This window comes from Mycothermus thermophilus (assembly GCF_041956435.1).
Source record: "Mycothermus thermophilus strain CBS 625.91 unplaced genomic scaffold VTJ04scaffold_3, whole genome shotgun sequence".
NCBI lineage: Eukaryota > Fungi > Ascomycota > Sordariomycetes > Sordariales > Chaetomiaceae > Mycothermus > Mycothermus thermophilus.
The window spans coordinates 768,991-787,720 of record NW_027191429.1 but is presented as its reverse complement, the minus strand read 5'-3'; the positions used below and the strand labels follow the sequence as shown (position 1 = coordinate 787,720).

Below are 18,730 nucleotides of genomic sequence, written 5' to 3'. Positions count from 1 at the left end.
TCGGAAATATCAGTACCCACGGTTTGCAGGAACAGAAACACCCAAGTATGTATCTCGACCAGAGCTGACGCCGGTGCGGTTCAGAGTTGAATAGGCCGAGAAAGAAACAGTCCAGTCCAGATCTGGAACTGTATGTACCGTACATAACCGCAGCGGCACAGCGGCGGTTGTTGAGTGGTATTGCCGTCTCCTTCCATAGGCACGGATCAAGTCCAGTCCGATGCATCGTGATCCAAGGGCCCGACGGCTTGCATCGCGAACCACAGTGTCACAGCTAAGTGCCGCGCTCATCAGGATCGCTTACCCGTGAAGGGCAAAGTCAAGAATAGTAGCTCAGTAGTACGTAGATAAACACACAAACAAACAAACAAAGCACTGTACACTAAGCAGATGGGAAGTGTTCCGACGACATGGTCACGGTAACAGACTAAGCGGCAGCCCAATTCCCAACGGACGGGGCACTGACCGAACCCCCGAGAAGTGAACTGCTTTCCTTGGACGAGTTCTTCACTTCTGGGCAACAATACGTCCTGACTATTTACTTAGGGCTGTGACGAGCAACAGTGATTCGTGTGATAGCGGTTGTGATCGGCATTCGGGTCCAAGTTTTGCACATCACTTGCTCCAAAAAGTCAAATCTTCCAATGGTAATGTCTTGTTGGTTTTGTTGGTCAGCTGGACATGTCTCTTCTGGAAGCCTTCGGTCGTCACCCAACGCTGCAGCGTGGGATGTGATTCACTAGACTAGTGTGCCTGATCAACCAACGAGTGAATTTGGGGAGGGCGGTGATACCGAACAGAGGCTTCTTTGGAATCTGAGAGGGGAATGATGTGACCTGTGAGAAAATGTTTGACGTGCCATGCGGACACCATGTGCAGGTTTGGAATGGATGATTGATGCCTTGCCTGCTTTCTTTTCCAAAGTCCTTCCATATTTTCCCCTTTCCCACGCCAGGCACGTACACGCGCACGCCGAGCACCGATAGCCGATACGCGACGTTAACCGCCCGTTCGTGATGCAGTGGCCCGATGTTGCGGCCTCCCCGATCACGGGATGGTGAAGGCGCGCGAGAATGAGATGCAGGCTGCCGAAGGCACGGGACGTCCGATAGATGATGATGATGATGATGGGGATGAGGATCGAAGGCAGTGGATGAATCATGAGAATGAAATGAAATGACTGGATTGCCTCTGCCGCCCGTTGTCGAGCTGATGATGATTCCCACGGCTAACCGCAGGCCAGCCGCGAGAATGGGTTGCATCAACTGCCGCTCGGGTTGGCCTTCATCTCAAGACAAGCCCCGGACCGTTACGAGGAAATCAGGGCAGTGTGACACAAACGGTGACATTATCGGAAATTTTCCCAGAGTCGAAGCAAGTCTGGAGCGCATCAAACATACTCTGTATTGTACCCTATGTTGGGATGATGTCGCAGTCCGGCGTATCCGGTGCGGAGGGAACCTGGAATTGAAACTCTGTTTAATCAGAATCACCCATTCATCACGGCATTTGTGTGGAAGGTGAGTTTGAGGGGATGCAAGAGTGCCCTGACGGTTTGCTGCTTTGCAAGTGCCAGTGCAACATCACAACAGCAAATGTGAGCTGACACAGGGGCCTGGGGTACGTAACAACAACAGTTTTTTGTGTGGAGAGGGAGGGATCTGGATTCACTTTTTTGTTTGATGCAGACAAGATCCAACGGGCGGCAAGGATCTGGAAGATCTTGGCAACTGGAGACACCTGCAGACACCCGAGGCAACAACAGGCGACAGGACAGCCCAGAGGGCAGGAGATGGACCCACAAACGCCCGGACCCGCCCCGTGATTGTGGGGATCCTTCATTTGGGTTGGATGATTGGATGTTGGATGCTGCAAGAATGCAGGGATGCATGGATGGCCCCACTCCATCTCGGCCACACACGGCCCCTCTCATCGAATCGGGCGTGGTGAGGCGTCGGCCCAATGCACGGCAACGTGGGGCAAAGTCACCCAACCCTTTCCTGTTTGGTCGCCCTGCAATCTGCGCCATTGGTGGGAGATTGGAGATTGGGACCTGTGTGATTGGGAATTTGCGCATTTTCCATTTCACTTCTTCCATTTCCATTTCCTTGAGGCACCAAAAACATCATCAACACGAACAGCCCAATAACCACACGGCATTCCCTTCATCAACTGCAGGTAACAGGGCTATGTTTCTTCTGTCCAAGGCTGGTTGAGCTTCTGCAAGCCACATGGGATTTCATCACACCGTCATTTGGGATTTGTGTTGTTGCATCCTGTGTTTCGACAATCGACAACGTTGGTTTTTCTTCATCTCGGCACTGTGATTGATTTGATTGATGGATGGATGATGAGAGTCGATTGTCATCGATAACTAACGCCAAGGTGAGACGGCTCCAGCCCAGAGGAAGATGGGCCATGACGTGGAGGTCTCGCTACGCTAGTTCCCGCTAGTGTACACTAAGTCCGGCTCCTGGATCGCCTGGAACAAAGGGCCATCGACCGCTTGGACCTCCCTCCGGCTCGAGCACACCTTGCGTCCAGGCCAGTCCAGCCGATCTCTCTCTCTCTGCCCTGCCCTTGCCCTGCCCTGCGGTTCCACGGCCGTGGTCTGCCGAGCCCGTCCTTCCGCTGTTCCCGTCCCCTGGGAGCGGGTTTGCGCCAGACCTGACTCCTCCGGATGGTCCGAGCATCACCTGGCATCTTCCATTTTTTTTTCGGCTCCCTTTGTCACCAATTCTCAAGGTGAACTCATTCGGGCAAAGAAGCATTTCGCCTGCGTCTCGCCTCCTTGAACAGAGGCCCGCTCACCGTCACAAGGGCCTACCATGACCGAAAGACCGAAAGACCTTGGTGTGCCTTGACCTTGATTTCGCCCGTCTTCTGGGTCCTTCCCGCCCCGTAGCCCGTCGTCTGTGAGATGACTGACATGAGCAACTTTAGCCAGATTTGCCCTTTGTATGCTGCCGGTGCCTTGAGACACGGCATGTCATGCGCTGGACGCTTGCAGGCAAACAAAACGCGGCCATGATTGATGATGATAGTTACTATCCACCCGAGCAAGCGATGCAATCAATCATCCAAGAAACCGAGTGAAGATCATGGCTCAAGAAAGGCATGCTTGACAAGAGGCAAGAAACAAAGTGAAAACATCCTCAAACCCGATCTGTGGCATCCAATCAATGCATCGGCGCCTTGAGATCCCTGTTGCCATCGTCTCCGTAAACAATTCCCAGCATGTCTTGTCTGAAATCCAAGAAGTCAAGACGAAACATCAGAACCTGGGGTCTCCACATGCCAATCCATGCCAGCGTCGTCCCGAGTCTCAGAGATGAACGATCCAACGCCATGTTGGCGCCATGCTTGACATGGTTGCGCAAGACAAAATGTCAATCAAAACAGAGAAGCGAAAGTGGATGTGGGAAGTTCACTCGTCATGTTCACTCTCCTTTGTCATCAATTCCGTGCTTTTGCGCTTGAGTCAGGAAAAGGCCCGAACAGGCTTCATTCACACGCATCCACCATTCTTGCTCACAATGGGGACATCATCATGTCAAAGCGATTTGCACGATGCCCCGTGCGCTACGGAGTAACCGTTACCCTCATGGTTTTTACGGCTAACTACGGAGTGCTACACTAGTCAGGAGACGTCACCATATCCACCCGTTTCCAGCTGAAGTCAAGTGAAGGCGAATGAATGACGAAAGTGAAGGACAAAAGAAGCAACTGAAGGCCGCCCAAGGGAGCAAAGCCACTCTCCAATGCTGCGTCACGGGATTCCTGCCCCTAAGCTGGAGATCCGTCGGCGGCCTGCGCCCCGGGCGTTGTGGTGATGATGTGCATATGGCCTGCTAGGCCCTCTCCTCCACACCAAGGTGACGACGGCCGGGCAAAGATCGATCGGCCGGTCGCGTTGTTCGGTTACACTCGCTGTGCCTCGAACGGAGTCAATCAAGATAGCTATGCTTTTTTGCCCCTCTCCTCGACGCTGCGGATACGATCGAGATAGTGCGATAGGAGGTGTTGGATAGTGCGGCCAACTGCTTGCCGGTTTGCTTGACATACTCAGCCCACACCACCTCATTGTGAGACCAATACAAAACTCGCTCGCCCCTCCTCCGCCCACGTCGGGCACTTCGGTTCACAGGCCTTGGAATCCAATGGGGATTGGAATGGCATGTGGGGCGAAGGGCTTCTGGATTGCTTGGTCCTTGTGTTGGACTTTGAGGAATGGGCGCATCGCTTTGTGCCTGTCTTATCTGTAGACCGACAGAACTGAAGAGGATGTGCATGTCGAACGAGCCTTGCTTTTGGTGACACGGAGGAAGGCAATGAGAGACTGACACAAAGGACAGCAAAAAGATTGCCCTGACCTGCTGGAACTGTAGTATCGGTTTCGCTCTACCACCAGCCTCTTCATGACGACTGACCGTCCAATTTTTGCTGTGTCAGCCCAGCGCCGCGTACGCAGAGCTTCCCTACCTGATCAGCGCTCGTCCTGGGGCTTCATCCATGTCCCGTGGTCTGCGTGGCCTGTGGGCGGCAAAAGGAGGCAAGCAGATCGATCCACGGAATCCTAAATCCTGGAGGATCCAACGTTGGCGTCGGCTTGACAAGCAAGGAACGTGAGCAATCAGCACAACACAGCACAGCATAGCAGGCCAGGGCCAGGACCAGGTTCATCCAGGCGGTGGTGAAGTGGTAGAAGACCGAGAAGTGAACAGACGGTGCTCTCTTTCTGCGCAGCTTCGCACAAGTGCACACTGGCTCACACACCCACCAGCAAGCTGCCCAGGCCCCAAAACCCGACCAGTTGTTTCCTTTGGCGCCTTGCCCCATGCGACTTAGCGCCGCGTAACCCAAGAGGATTTGGGAGAGACTCGGTGCGGTAGTTACCAAGCCAAAAAGACCCAAGACCCATCTGGGCGCATGAGTTGGCCCGTGTGTCTGTGTGTGGCAGCCGTTTGTGGTGTCACGGAGCCCCGTCGTTACGTATCTTTCCCGCCGGACTGGGGTCGGGCAAAAGGTAGGGGGGCGAGAAAGTGAGGAGTGAGCGGCAGGCTGTGTGAACCGTGTGAGCCCTTGCTGGGGGGGTAGGATTGCGTGTTGTCTTGCCGTCTGCCGCTGTTTGATTGGCCCCTTCTCGGGTCCCATGTCAGACTCACGCAGCAGCCCGCAGCCCGGGGGGCCTTCCAGCATTCATGACCAGAAGGCCGACAAGGGGGGGTGTGAGAGGGTGGTGGAAGAGTGAAGCATGCTGCAGCAGCAGCTCCACCCTCTGGCTGGCAGCGCCATCCATCCATCCATCCAGCCAAGCAGCACCACACACACACCTCGCCTGCCTGTCCACTGCCCACCAACGCCCAACCAAGGACCAAGAACGGGGCTGCTGGCGACAGGCCAGACGGACCACTCACGCTGCGTCTCGGGGCGTCCATATCAGCATGATCCATCCCAGACGCCCTGCCAGCATTGCTTCGCTGCCCGCTGTTGCTTGCTGATGCTTCGTCCTGCTGTTGCCGGTCGCCCTCCTTATTCCCGCCCGACCGCCTCTTTTTTTGTCTCTACACTCTCATTTTCTTCCTTCGAATTAAAACCTCGCGGGGCCTCCTGCTTCCTCCTCTAGTCTCCATTCTGCTTGATCTTCCAGTTCTTTTCGATTTGCGTCCTGTGCCGAGGGAGCCCGTCCCGTCAAGTCGCCACCGTAACCAACCCTCGCACCGCCCCCCATTCCACCACCCTCTCTCTCTCTTCTCTCTTCCCGTCCCCTACCCCCCTGTCGCCGCCTCCGGGGCCACCTGTGGAGGCTGACTTGGTACCAAACCTGGAACCCTTGACACCCAACAAATAACCGTCTCACCCTACCCTGCGCCGCCCAGGCCGTGACTCGCTGCTCCCATCTAACTGCTGCCCACACCCCCGGAAGACGGACGGCTGGCCCTTTGTTTGGCGATTAAACACTCGGCTCGACAATCCCATCCATACCTGACCTAGGTATAACATACTAATACATCATCTCGCCCAACCACCCTCTTCACCTCTTCCAACCCTTTGGATTATCTAGCCCGGGCCTTTTGGACAAAGGAAACTTGCCGTTCCCTGGACCGAGGCCACTCCTTGGGGATTTCTTTACTACTATCGAGGGACATCTGGCATCTCCCTTTCCCGGTCGTTGCCACTAAGGATTCTGGGGGGTTTTTCCTCTGCCTGGGGTTTCTTCTTGTCTCTCTTTCCTACAGTTTTTTTGTTGGACTTAGAGCTTGCAACCTCCGGACCCAGGACCCTTTTGCGACCCAACCTCGCTGGATCGATCCCCTGCCTGGACCATCCGCACTCCTGGACCACCCCATAGTTTACAACAGCAACAGCAACAACATCGAGTTCTTGCTATCACCACCGTTCCCTCTCTCTTTCCATCCCTCCTAGTTTCAACGGCTTCTTCCAGCCCGTGGAAGGCCAGATCATGCAGCATGTCGCAGTGTTTGGATACCCCACTCCGCCCGCGTCGCCGGCCTTTGGCCAGCCGTGCGCCGCGGTCCCGCAGCCTCAGCACTTCCTCCCCATCCACCAGCCGCCCTCGCCACCTCCGCGGTGCGTCACCCCGGTGGCCGCTCCCGAGGATAGGTTAGGCCGGTTCGTGACTCCCACGCTCCAGTTGACGGGCATCGTCGGCACCGGCGCCTACGGGGTGGTTTACTCGGCCGTGGATGTCAACACGGGGGCGCCCTTCGCCGTCAAGTGCCTGAGCAAGTACAACGCCGATGGCACCCCGCTGGACAAGCGCCAGGCGGCCTTCCAGACCAGGGAGATCCGCCTGCACCACCTGGCCTCGAGCCACCCCAACGTCGTGTCCATCCTCAAGATTGTCGACTGCCCGGACTGCATCTACGTGGTGCTCGAGTACTGCCCGGAGGGGGATCTGTTCTACAACATCACGGAGCGCGGCCTGTACGTCGGGAAGGACGATCTCGCGAAAAAGGCCTTCCTGCAGATCCTGGACGCCGTGGAGCACTGCCACAAGCTGAGCATCTACCATAGGGATCTCAAGCCCGAAAATGTCCTCGTGTCGGACATGGGCGAGACGGTGAAGCTGGCCGATTTTGGCCTGGCCACGTCTTCGGACCATTCTGAGGATTATGGCTGTGGTTCTACGTTTTATATGTCGCCTGGTAGGTTTTTCGTCGCTCTTTTGTTTTTGCTCTGCGTTCTAACACGACTTGCAGAATGCCTGGATCCAAATGCCAGTAGGCCGTTTTATTTGTGCGCCCCTAATGACGTTTGGAGTCTTGGAGTTATCCTGGTGAACCTGACCTGCGGCCGGAATCCCTGGAAGCAAGCCTCCCAGGAGGACTCGACCTACAGGGCCTTCACCAAGAATGAGAAGTTCCTCAAGACCATTCTCCCGGTCTCGGATGAGCTCAACGATATCTTGGCCAGGATCTTTACCAGTGACCCGAAGAAGAGGATCACCCTCCCTGAGCTTCGCCGCCGGATCATTGCCTGCAGCAAGTTCACCGAGTCCTCCACCCCTGCGCCAACCACCATCCCATCCACCGGTGCCGCCTGCACCACCCCTGAATACGTTTGCGATGAATCGCCCATGGCCGACGCCGATGACGAAGAGTATGACTGCGAAGACGGCGCGCCCCTTAGCCCTTCCTCGTCCGATGACGCTTCGGTCGAAAACGACGAGGTTTCTACCCCCATCTCGAGCGTCGAGGATGACGCCGAGGAGCATATGGAAGACGTTGACATAATCGATGAGGACTGCGAGGACTCCGAGGACGACGACGCGCACAGCTGCCTGGAGGACATGCCCGAGGCCAAGACCCCGCCGCCGCAGTCCCAATTCGGCGAGCCCGTCATCTACGAGACCGAGGACGCCCGCCTCGCCGCCTTCCACCACCAGCAGCAGTTGCTGCAGCAGCAGCACCAAGAATGCCTGCAGCAGTACCACGCCGCGGCGGCCATCGCGTCCATGATGCCGGGCAACCAGGCGGCGATGCCGTCCATGCCCGCCGTTCCCGTGTCTGTTCCTGTCCACCAAGTCCCTGTTCCCGTTCCTGTCCCTACCCCGACGACAACCACGACGACGACGACACCGATCAAATTCCAGCAACTTCAGCAATACGTTTGGGATCTCTTCCGCTTCGGCCAGCCCGCTTCCCAGCAACAGCAGCAGCAACAGCTGCCACTGCATCACCCGGTGCCCTACCACCCGCAATCTCACCAGTTCCTGCAGCAGCACCAGCAGTACCACCACCAGCCCAACTACCACAACGCTTACCACGCCTTCCCGCTCTTTGCTCACATGCAGGGCTGCTATTAAACCGTGGCAGTCTTGGCTTGCGCATGAGCGGGGGTCATGGTTGGTCATGGGTCTGGTTGGGTGCGTTTGGGCTCTGAGCTGGCTAGCTGGCTGGCTGGCTGACGGGCCTGGTCGAGCGGAAGATCGATCCCACCACCCTTTGCAACACAACGAACCTCAGTCACTCTCTTGTTTCCTACATCTCACTCACTTTATCTCTCTCTCTCACCTTGAGTCATTCCTTTTTTTTAAATCCATACAAAACCACGTTGATCATCACCGTCGTCGTCGTCGTCGTCGACACCACGCTACAACTCCTCCCTCACCATCCTCCACCCCCTCACCGCACGGCATGCAGCCTAGAAATGGGTCATGACATGCCATGCACACATGGGACGAGCGATACACGGAGGGAAGGATCAGGCCAACGGGGATACCGGGGCATTGAGGGGAACCAACAACCACGCCTCTTTCTAATGCTCTGTCCATACTGTATCCCTTTTAATCCTCTCTTCAAACAACTCACACGGTTACGTTATGACACACACTCTGGCACTTTGGGATATTAACAGGTCACACTTGCATTTGGGAGTTACAATAACGGGGGGCGCAAACGGGGGGATCAAAGATTTTTTTCCCGGAAGTTTTATCTTATTTCTTAAGGCATTGGAGGTTGTCTGATATTTTTTTGGCTTTTAATACCCCTTTCTTCTTCTCTCTCTCCGGTTGGGATGGATGGAATATTGGGGGGGAAAGCTTCAAACCACAAACACAACAACAACACAACATTTACGTTTATCGATCGAAGAAATATTGGGAATATCGGGTTTTGGGTTACAAGGGTAAGGGAAGTCATGAGATGATACGTTTTCTGTTTTTGGCTCATTTTTTTCTCAACCTGGGTTAGACAGCTTGGCTTAAGGGGGGGTTGAGCACAGGTGTTAGTGTCTTAACTCCTACTGTTTGAGAGCGTGGTGTGGTGGTGTGGTGTCGGGAAAGGACACACACATGCTCGGCTGATACGTTTGAACATACGCTGGAGTATCGTCTCCAAAAATATAAACCGGTTTAACTGGGTTGAGCAACTTCTTTCCTCTTGCTGACTTATCAAGTGATCTGATGTTTGCTTGGATGTCTTTCGTGTTCCATCGTCCATCAAGATGCCTTACCTACCTGAGATAGGTACGTAGTAGTTCTGAGACAAGTCTCTTGTGTCTGTTGAGATGCTTTGCTCACCGCCTACGTCAGGGACTAGATTCAGCATAAGAGGTATGGTAGATTACTATTACTGTGGACACAGTAAAGCGGCTATGATGTTTAATCCGATATTATCGGCTTTCGCCCGGCTGACAGCTGTGTAACCCCCATCCTTTCACCTCCTTCCTCACTTAGTAAACCACCCTAAACATGAAGCAGCAGCAATAGCATCAGCTAAACCAGCACTTTCTGACGAGCACTGCGTAGACTGACTGACTGGTGGAGGTGGTGGCTGGCGCATAACACACGAGTACAGCCCAGCCGGAAATGGATGAAGTCGGCTGGCTGGACGAGATACCAACCACACCAAAAACCACAACACAACACAGAAGGAGGATCCAGTGCCCATCGCCCCGTGCCCGCGCCGCACGCAGCTGCGAGCCAGACACCAGCCCGGTCAGTCAGTCAGTCTCTCAGTTAGTCAGTTTGCCAGCCAGCCAGTTTGCCTGCCGATCTTCCTTTTCTTCTCTCAGGTTCTTTCAGATGCCATGCGTGGAGTAGTAGTAACTATGGAGTAGGTAGGTGGATAAGGAGGCGGGTTTGGTCCCATTCCTCGGTTCCAGTCCTCCCCTCTTTACCCCTAACCAAGATGTTGATATGATGACTTGCTTAAGCGTGGTTGGATTGGATTGGATTGGGTTTGGGTAGCATGCAGATACTGTAGTATAGTGGCAATGGTAACTAGAGTGATGGTAGTATTATCATCCAACCCACCGCGGATGCTACGGATACTAGGTAGACGATGGGTTAATACCGGGTAATGTGGGAAGATGGTGGGCTTGTTGTTGATTTGGTTTTCTTGGTCTGAGTATATTGCGCACAGGTTATAGCTTGATACCACTGCCGGTACCTGCTGCTGTTTGACAGATGATGGCGGGTTTGTTTCGATGAGATGAGTGTAATACCGGGAAATGGGGCCCTCGGTTGTTTTTCTGGTCACTCGCTCGCTGCTGCGTGGTAACAGAGGTACCTATCCACCTATTCCACCCACCCACACTTGTCATGTGTTATCTTTGTTGGTACGGATCGAGTACGAGTACTGCTGCTGGCGCGGCTAGTGCGGCAGAGGGTGGTGGTTGGTGGAGTGATCGTGATGATGGTGTTAAGCTCTCTGAGTGATCAGGGACGTCAATCCATTACTCTCTTTGGGCCTTGTCACGCTCAGCATGGAAGCCACCACAGAAGCAGGATTGGTCTTCATGATCATCTTGGATAAACTTGGTTCAACACCCTCATCTTTTCATCAACATCACCGTGCGTCAGCCGTATCACCCCCTGAACGGGAAAGTGTGCGAGGAATAGATCGATCCATGGTTCGCCTCCTTCGCGTCTCTAGTTTCTGCAAAAGCATGTCGTGCAGATACCAAGAGCATTGTCGAGATGAAGCAGAAGAGGGAAAAGGCGCGAGGGAGGGTGACATCCGTGTCCGTATCAGCCATCAACCGTCCCCAAGCCAAGCTCTCCCTCCGCGGCAGCCGGTTGATGGTTTGTTGGTGTGAGTGGGGATGAGAGGGAGGGACCAAGATGTGCCAAGGCAAAGGGGAGAGAGAGACGAGAGAGAAGGTGGTCGAGATGGAGGAGGAGGAGGAGGGAGGCTTGGACCGACCTGTCCACCACATCAACCGGGCGTCGTCGTCCGTCGGCCGTCATCGCCGACCCAGTCCTCGGTTGTGTGTTTGTGCTGATGGTCGGGAAAACCGGACTTTCCTTCCTACCGGGCAACCGTTCTCCTCCTCTCCCGCATCGATCGAGGAGGAGAAGCCGTCTGGAGAAGCCGACGACGATTGGCTCCCAACCCAATGCGCCACGTCGCCCTACTTTTCTGCACCCAAGGCCTGCAGACCTGCAAGAGACCTGCACAACTCCCTGCACGTCTACACCAATGCGGGAGTTCGTATGATGGGGTTTCGCACACGGGGAATGGGCGCACCAACGGGGGGACTAGAACCGTCTGTGGACTGCGGTGCATTATTGCTGCGAGACGCATGGCGTTGCGGACGCTGGGCGAGAAGCTCAAGCCTAAGCCCAAGCAAGCAAGCAAGCAAGCAGGCTATGAGCAGTGGCCAGCAGAGCCAAGCTGGCCTTGGCTACGTGCGGTTGAGAGCCAAGCTTGAAGGCCAGCCAACCCACACATGCAGCAATGTGAGTGAGGTGGACAGGAGGAAGTGGAAGAAGTCAGGAGAAGTGGAAGAAGACAAAATGTGAGGCTTGCATTGCAGGATCCGAGGCTGTTGATTGGGTCTGTCGCGGGCCTCCCATCAGTCCAAGACTGTCCAAGACTGTCCAAGACTGTCCAAGACTGTCCAAGACTGTCCAAGAAGGAAAGTGCAGGGCGAGAAAGAGACGGTGTAACACGGCAATCTCGGGCACTTTGGCAGGCAGTCAGTCATGGAACGAGGGAACTTGGCTTGTCAGCCATTGGCGATGTTTTTTGCCTTTGCCAGGCTGGTGCATGTCATCTCATCGAATGTCACGCTGAGCGTTTATCCACTCTCCAAGTTCCAAACATATCGTGGATGTTTCTTTTGGCCCTTCCTTCAGTGTTCCAGATCACAATCATGGTTTCCTGTCCGGGCCCAGGTTGATCGAGATCCATCTGACCGCTGACCCACCGGCTGCTGCCTTCCTTGATCCTTCAGTCATCTATCCAGGTGTGCAGATGGCTCCTGCGGTTTGCTCCTGCAGTGATGCTCAGCTTGTTCCTGATTAGGAAGGACCTTTTTGGAGTTGGATGGGATGGATGCCTGAGGAACGAGGCTGTGACTTTCCTTTGTCTCTCTTGTTCTAGTCTCACCTAGGTACTTCTACGTATAGCCGATCAGTGATCAGTCCGAGTCAAGTTCAGCCGAGTCCAATATGCGCTTTGTCATCTCTTACTTGCTTTCTGACAACTCCTTCGAGTCAGGAATCCGACCGACTTACATCTCCCTTTCCTCTCAGCTCCGGAACTGTGCCGCCGCAACGCGATAACGGGCTTACCAATCCGCCCCGCGTTCAGCCTCTCGCCATCCACTTCATGCCTGTTCACCTCCCATCACGAGATCGGAACACACCTAGGTAGCAAGGTGACGGCTCATGAGTCCGCCCCGGGGTTCCCGGGTGTGCGTCCTCTTAGATGGGCAACGGCCCAACTAAACGCTTCATTCGTCACCTATTCAAGTTTCATCCCCTTTGTTTGTTTGCCTCGTAAGCTCTCATGAGCGAGTTTTGTGTGAACGTGACTCGAGTTGAGCCGCGGTGGCGAAAGCTTACGCGGACGGCACAGCGGTTTGTGGCGGACGGGTCCCGACATCTTGGGACGGAACGCCCGGGAAACAAGTCACTGAAACCTCAACCTCATCTGGATTCCCACTGAGAGGTTGGACCTAGCCAGCACTCCGTAGCCACCCATCTCCCGTGCTCGACTACGAGGAAGAGACCTCGGAAGAGGCTGGAGACAAGGAGGATCTCTTCACTCGGCAGTTTTCACGCGCCACCTTGATGACGCGCATTGCTCCATAGAGGGCGATGTTCTGATCCCATCTTTCTTGGTAGGTGGCTGGACTTTGACTCGGATGCTTTGGGTGTTATCGCCAACTTCCGTCGATCCTGTAGTCATGTGTGTTTTGCAGCCCTTTACGGAGTACCTACTGTGTATTGACAATGGATCACTGGAGGGGTTGGTTGATCGGGTCTTTGTCGTCGCACAAAGAGTGGCACACCAGCGGCAAACCACGACACCAACACATGGCCAAGAATACTTGCGCACAGCCAGCCAGAAGGATCTTGGAGGGAGACACATGTTGCCCCGGGGCGGAGACGAGTCCCGATTCTCCCGAACCGTGCCGTCGTCGGATCTCGATTCCATCCCAAAGTCCAGCCTCCTTCTCCGCAGCCCCGGCCCCGCAACGCAAGCACCCCGCCTCCGTCGCCGCAGCCGCCGCCACCATACCTATCGGCCATCGGGGCTGGGCCCCTCCGAGATACCCAACTATCGATAGGAAAGCTGCGCCGAAGGCTCGCAGCATCGGATTTCCCGCCCCTCCGCCGCCATCATGATAGTAATAGAAGCAGCACCGATGGCGTCCGCATTCAGTAGCGGCACGTCTCGAACGGCCCCGTGCAGTGCCGAGATTCATGCAAACCCTCCAGGAACTCCTCAGCTCCGCCCGTTTCGGCGGAGCTTGTCCCCATCCCATGTTTTTGCCTGAGGTTGTGCTGTACACAGTAGTGTTTCTCCTCCTTCTCCACACAAACATGCCTATACAAGCCAAAGTGGTTGCATTAGCGCGACGGTTGGGCTGCCACACGGCAGAAACGTTATGGGCGATGCGGATGCGGATGCGATGCGATGCCCGCATCTGGCGGTGAAGCAGGCCACACCCAGACAGCGGCCATGTTCTGTCGGAGTAAGACATATGACACCTGGATGTTCGGGCTGAAACTTTCTCTCCCCTCTCCACAGCATTGCTTTCGTGGTGTTGCGGACGGACCGAGTTCAGTTTCGGCCGCATACTACTAAGCTAGGTACAGCTGCATTAGCAGAAAGACCGGCTATTGTTGCGCGAGGCACCTGCAGGTCTGGTTGGTCGTACCTCTCCTTCTCCTGTAACTAGCTCTCCGAGTAGCGTGGGCGAGATGAGCCACGTTACACAAGATGATCCGTTTGCTATTCATGCGTCGCGCTACCATCGCATGCTTTGGGAGCGGCCGGATTGGGAGGGGTGATGCAGCGAAGATCCGGGGTCTCTTTCAACGGTGCTGTCGTGGAGTGCCTATTACCCCCCGTATGTGCGGCGGCGATGCGACAATCGATCGGCCGCTGGGCTGGCTCAAATCGAGATGCGGTCGCCGACGAGGGAGACTATTACCCCCCTTGCGTGACCAGGAACCTGGAAGGTGTTCGTGGTACGGAGTATGATCAAGCGGTGTGCTTGAACCCATGGCACTGTCTAGGATAGATGGAGGCAGAGAGTTCCTGAACAAACACCACGTAGCACAGTGGGAGGTTTGAGTCATCCCACTTGGAAGCTTGAGCTGGCTGCTAACCCCTGGAAAACGGCGGCGGCGTGGATCGTGCCGATGGGCCGAGGAAGGTGAGAGGTGTGAGGGAGTGATCATACTCGGTCGACCAGCTGCTCTGTCACTCCAACTAGGTACCTACACACCTACCTAGCACCTCCATCTTTTTGTCCACATGTCAACCCGCCTAGCAAGTCCGGCTGCTGGGCATCGCCGCTGAGCTGCTGGTTCACCCGGCGAAGTTGGCTTCGTCCCTACCTTCGGTAAGCGACTCGCTCGGAGGCAAAGTTCCCTGGAGCTACCCAATCTAACATCGCCTGGGAGACGCCATCCCGGGGCACCCTATGGTGAGTTGTTCGAGTTCCAGAGACCGAAGTGACGCAATCATACCCACCGTATTTGCCAACTGCGAGGGATTGGTTGGGATGAACTGGAACTTTGCGCGTCTTTTGTCACGCCCCTATCATCCGGGATCTAGAGAATCTTTCTGGTGTAGATTTTGTCAACCTTGTTGTCCCGCGGAGATGATTGGGGAGCATGTGATATGAAGGGGATGCGCGTCAGTTCCCCAAGTTGGGTTGGATTGGGAGATGCAAAAAGGAAACGCCTTATCTTTGGAAAAGATAGCTTCCCTCCTTAGGTACCTCTAGGTAGGTATCTCCGTAGATATCGGCCGTTGATCCGGGGTGGAGCACCCCTGGACTCGGAGCCGGTGGGGCCCCAAACCCCGGACCGGATCCGACTTCATGAGACCGGGAGATCGGGGTCAAAGTCGGAGGCTCCCCGGACTGGATGTCGGACATGACACAATGGCTCAAGGGATAGGCAGAAAAAGTAATACTATGGACAAACCTTCTTTCCAACTCGCTGTGATGGTTACAGCTTGAGATGGATATATATTTGCAGGATTGGATCTCATTTCTGTTGCTGTTTAAATATTTGACTCGTACCTACTTCTGGACTTGAGGACGTGGACCGATAGGACGTCATACAGAACAGTTGGACTTAGTAAAGAAAAAACAAACCACCAACAGATCACGATATACTGGTCATAACGCTAATAAGCCTTCATCATTCCAGCAAAACGAAGCAGTTTAGACTTAGATGAGTGTGTAAACAGAATCGTCCGTAGGTCTCAGCGTAGACACAACAACCACCCTCCCACCACCACCCGCCGCCGCTGGAAGTAGCTAGGTAGGGGCTCAAACTCACGACCTGTTACGGAACAAACAAGTCACAAAGCAAGTCGTCGCGATCTTCTGCCAAACTGACCGACCATGATACGCACCTGGGCTGGTTGGAATGCCTGGCTTGCTTGCTTGCTGGTGGTAAGCAATAGGTAGAGGAGGCAAAAGCCTTGAGGTTCTCTCCAATGTTTCAAGCCCAGGTCCCTTTCTTCACGGTTCCTCGTCTAGTTAGTCTCTTCTTCCCCATGTCAGACACGCCGATTCTGGGCATGATCATGATCCCGTTGTCCTTTGATGTTTGTTTACGTACTTCTCACCTTCTCCCCGTTGATGTTATTCCAATGCCTTCAACCCCAGGACTTGAACGTCTACTTGATCTCAGCTCATCCCAATCTTCTCTCAATTTTTTATCTCGTTTCCTATCACACTGGAACACACAATTTCCACCATCAGCGTCGGCGCTCTTCACGATTGTCTGCCCACCTAAATACCATGGCTTCATAGGATGATTGGTCTCACAGAGGCAGTACCACCAATACCGGAAAAACCACAACCATCATGTCCACAACACTCACCACCTCCACCATGACTACAATATTATGGCGACGACGGCGACGACGACCCCAGGAAACACCTGCAATATTTATGTATTATCATCCCAAGCGACTGATCATCAAAGCATGCCATCTCATATCATCACAATCACTTCTAGCATATGCTCCCAGGGAGTCACTAATATTGAACGAGCACAGTTCGCCAAGTCAATCAAGCCTCTTGATTTGATCTCTTTCTTCTTCTGATAAAAAGCGAAAAAATAAACATAAAAATAGACATACAACAAAAAATGTGTCCACAGAAGATCCAAATCACAGAATCTAAAGTAGGCAAGGTGAGATCATCCACCCACCCAACCCAATCCATCCTACTCTACCTCACTTCATCACACAACCCCCCCTTTCCTTACGCCACCACCATATCTCATCAATCCCCTTATGTGGACGGCCCAATCACGGTTGTCGGAGGCCCCAACACGGGCGGCCAGCCGGGCACGACAACCCCACCAGTCTGGAGGATCGTCACAATGTTGAGCATGACAAGGTAAATCGGCGTGGGGATGGTCCCGCTGCCGTACGACCCGTACGCCTCCTCGAGCGTCTTGAGCGCGGCGAGGAGCGCGGCAGTGTCGACCGCCGGGGCGGCGTCCGCCCTCTTGATCATCCTGCTGGCGGGAGTCTCCACCTCCTCCTCACCCTCCTCGACGGGCTCGGTGGGCTCCTCGACGGGCTCGGTGGGCTCCTCGACGGGCTCGGTGGGCTCCTCGACCTCCTCCTCCGCCTCATCGGAGCCGGGGTTGGAAGGAGTCTCGGGGACGAGAGGGGCGCCAGTCACCACGGGATCGGGGACGATGGGGCCGGTGATGGGGTCAAGGATGATGGGGCCGGTAACGACGGGGTCGACGGAGGAGGAGGTGCTGGTCGCAGGGAGGTCGGGGACGATGGGACCGCCCGAGATGACCGGATCAGGGACGATGGGGCCACCCGAAACAACCGGGTCGGGGACAATGGGGCCGCCCGAGACAACAGGGTTAGGGACGATGGGGCCGCCCGAGACAACCGGATCAGGCACAATGGGACCGCCCGTGACGACCGGGTCAGGAACGATGGGGCCGGCAGTGACGGTCGGGGTGGGAATGCCATCAGCCCAGCCAGGAACTTCCACACCGCACATCTTGAGGGCGGCGACCATGGACTGCTGGATCAGGAGGATGTTGATCGGGGTGCTGGCGGGGTCAGGGTAGGCGGTGAGAAGGACGGCGAGGGCGCCGCGCAGGGCCAGGACGTCGAGCGGGTTGCACTCGCCGCTGGGCGGGTTGACGAGCTGACGCTTGGCCTTGGTGGCGACGGTCAGCGTAGTCGATGGCTCGTAGAGGACGATGACGTCCCTGAGATGGTGCAGGATCAGCCAGTTGGTGAAAGAGGGCTCGATCTTGGTCGTGGCCTCGAACAGGATAAAGTAAGCCTTCTTGAGCGGCTCAATGTTGACCTTGCCAGAGACATCGCGCTTGTCAGCCGGCTTGATGACGGTGTAGCCGCCTCCCGTGGTCGGGGTGACGGTCAGGCCGCAGCCCTGGAGGAAGGCGATGAGCTGGTCGATGACGATCTGCTGGGCCGGCGAAGGAGAGCCACCGATGATGAGCGTCTGCAGCGCGATGTTGGCGCCGGCGAGGTCGGGGCACTGAGCGGCATAGGTGCCAACCGCGTCAAGGCTGACCTGGCCATCGCGCTTCTGGTGTCCGGGCACGATGGAACCACCGCCACCAGGAGGGTTGATAGGGCCGGAGATGGGAGGGAGGAAGCACGGCGGCTGTTCGTTCAGAGGAATGTCAACCGCGCAGGGTGGCAGCTCAGGCTGGCCGGGAATGATGATGCCGCCGCCGTTGGAGGGGTCGCCGATCACGAACTGGCGCTTGGCGTGTCCGGGAATGATAGAACCACCCTCACCACCAGGAGGGTTGATAGGGCCGGAGATGGGAGGGAGGAAGCATGGCGGCTGCTCGTTCAGAGGAATGTCAACCGCGCAGGGAGGCAGCTCAGGCTGGCCGGGAATGATGATGCCGCCGCCGTTGGAGGGGTCGCCGATCACGAACTGCCGCTTGTTCTTGGTGGACGGCACGATAGGACCCACAATGGGAGGAAGGATGCAGGGGAGCTGCTCCTTGAGAGGCTTGTCCAAGAAGCACACGGGAACCTGACCGACGCCGGGGATGAGGACGGTGGTCGGGTCGCCGATAACAGCCCCGCGCTTCTCCTTGGTCGAAGGTGTGATGGGGCCGGGGATCGGGAGGAAGAGGCAAGGAGGCTGCTCCTTCAGGGGGATATTGATCTCGCAGATGGGGAACTCGCCCTGGCCGGGGATGATGACCGTCTTTCCATCGCCGATGATGACCTGCCTCTTCTCCTTGGTGGACGGCACGATA

General features: G+C 55.6%; 6 protein-coding genes across 6 annotated transcripts; 3 read left to right on the top strand and 3 right to left on the bottom strand.

Annotated features, from left to right (window-relative positions):
* Window positions 1-2,440: 2,440 nt before the first annotated feature.
* Window positions 2,441-2,931, bottom strand: VTJ04DRAFT_4385 (uncharacterized protein; the record flags this gene model as incomplete). Its single annotated transcript, XM_069362389.1, has 2 exons — window positions 2,441-2,667; window positions 2,850-2,931. 2 exons carry the CDS (start codon window positions 2,929-2,931, stop codon window positions 2,441-2,443), a joined length of 309 nt encoding a protein of 102 aa, XP_069219341.1.
* Window positions 2,932-5,152: 2,221 nt separating this feature from the next.
* On the top strand, window positions 5,153-6,426 carry VTJ04DRAFT_4384 (uncharacterized protein; the record flags this gene model as incomplete). The annotated part of the gene is made up of 3 exons (XM_069362388.1): window positions 5,153-5,228; window positions 5,627-5,800; window positions 6,065-6,426. The coding sequence occupies 3 exons, from the start codon at window positions 5,153-5,155 to the stop codon at window positions 6,424-6,426; spliced, it is 612 nt and encodes a 203-aa protein (XP_069219340.1).
* Window positions 6,427-6,463: 37 nt separating this feature from the next.
* VTJ04DRAFT_4383 (uncharacterized protein) lies at window positions 6,464-8,329 on the top strand (the record flags this gene model as incomplete). The annotated part of the gene is made up of 2 exons (XM_069362387.1): window positions 6,464-7,169; window positions 7,224-8,329. The coding sequence occupies 2 exons, from the start codon at window positions 6,464-6,466 to the stop codon at window positions 8,327-8,329; spliced, it is 1,812 nt and encodes a 603-aa protein (XP_069219339.1).
* A 36-nt stretch (window positions 8,330-8,365) lies between these two features.
* VTJ04DRAFT_4382 (uncharacterized protein) lies at window positions 8,366-8,877 on the top strand (the record flags this gene model as incomplete). Its single annotated transcript, XM_069362386.1, has 2 exons — window positions 8,366-8,368; window positions 8,416-8,877. The coding sequence occupies 2 exons, from the start codon at window positions 8,366-8,368 to the stop codon at window positions 8,875-8,877; spliced, it is 465 nt and encodes a 154-aa protein (XP_069219338.1).
* An 89-nt stretch (window positions 8,878-8,966) lies between these two features.
* On the bottom strand, window positions 8,967-9,572 carry VTJ04DRAFT_4381 (uncharacterized protein; the record flags this gene model as incomplete). The annotated part of the gene is made up of 3 exons (XM_069362385.1): window positions 8,967-9,219; window positions 9,269-9,380; window positions 9,482-9,572. The coding sequence occupies 3 exons, from the start codon at window positions 9,570-9,572 to the stop codon at window positions 8,967-8,969; spliced, it is 456 nt and encodes a 151-aa protein (XP_069219337.1).
* Window positions 9,573-16,743: 7,171 nt separating this feature from the next.
* On the bottom strand, window positions 16,744-18,711 carry VTJ04DRAFT_4380 (uncharacterized protein; the record flags this gene model as incomplete). The annotated part of the gene is made up of 1 exon (XM_069362384.1): window positions 16,744-18,711. A coding segment is annotated over one exon (1,968 nt), but the record flags the coding sequence as incomplete, so codon positions are not given.
* Window positions 18,712-18,730: the final 19 nt, after the last annotated feature.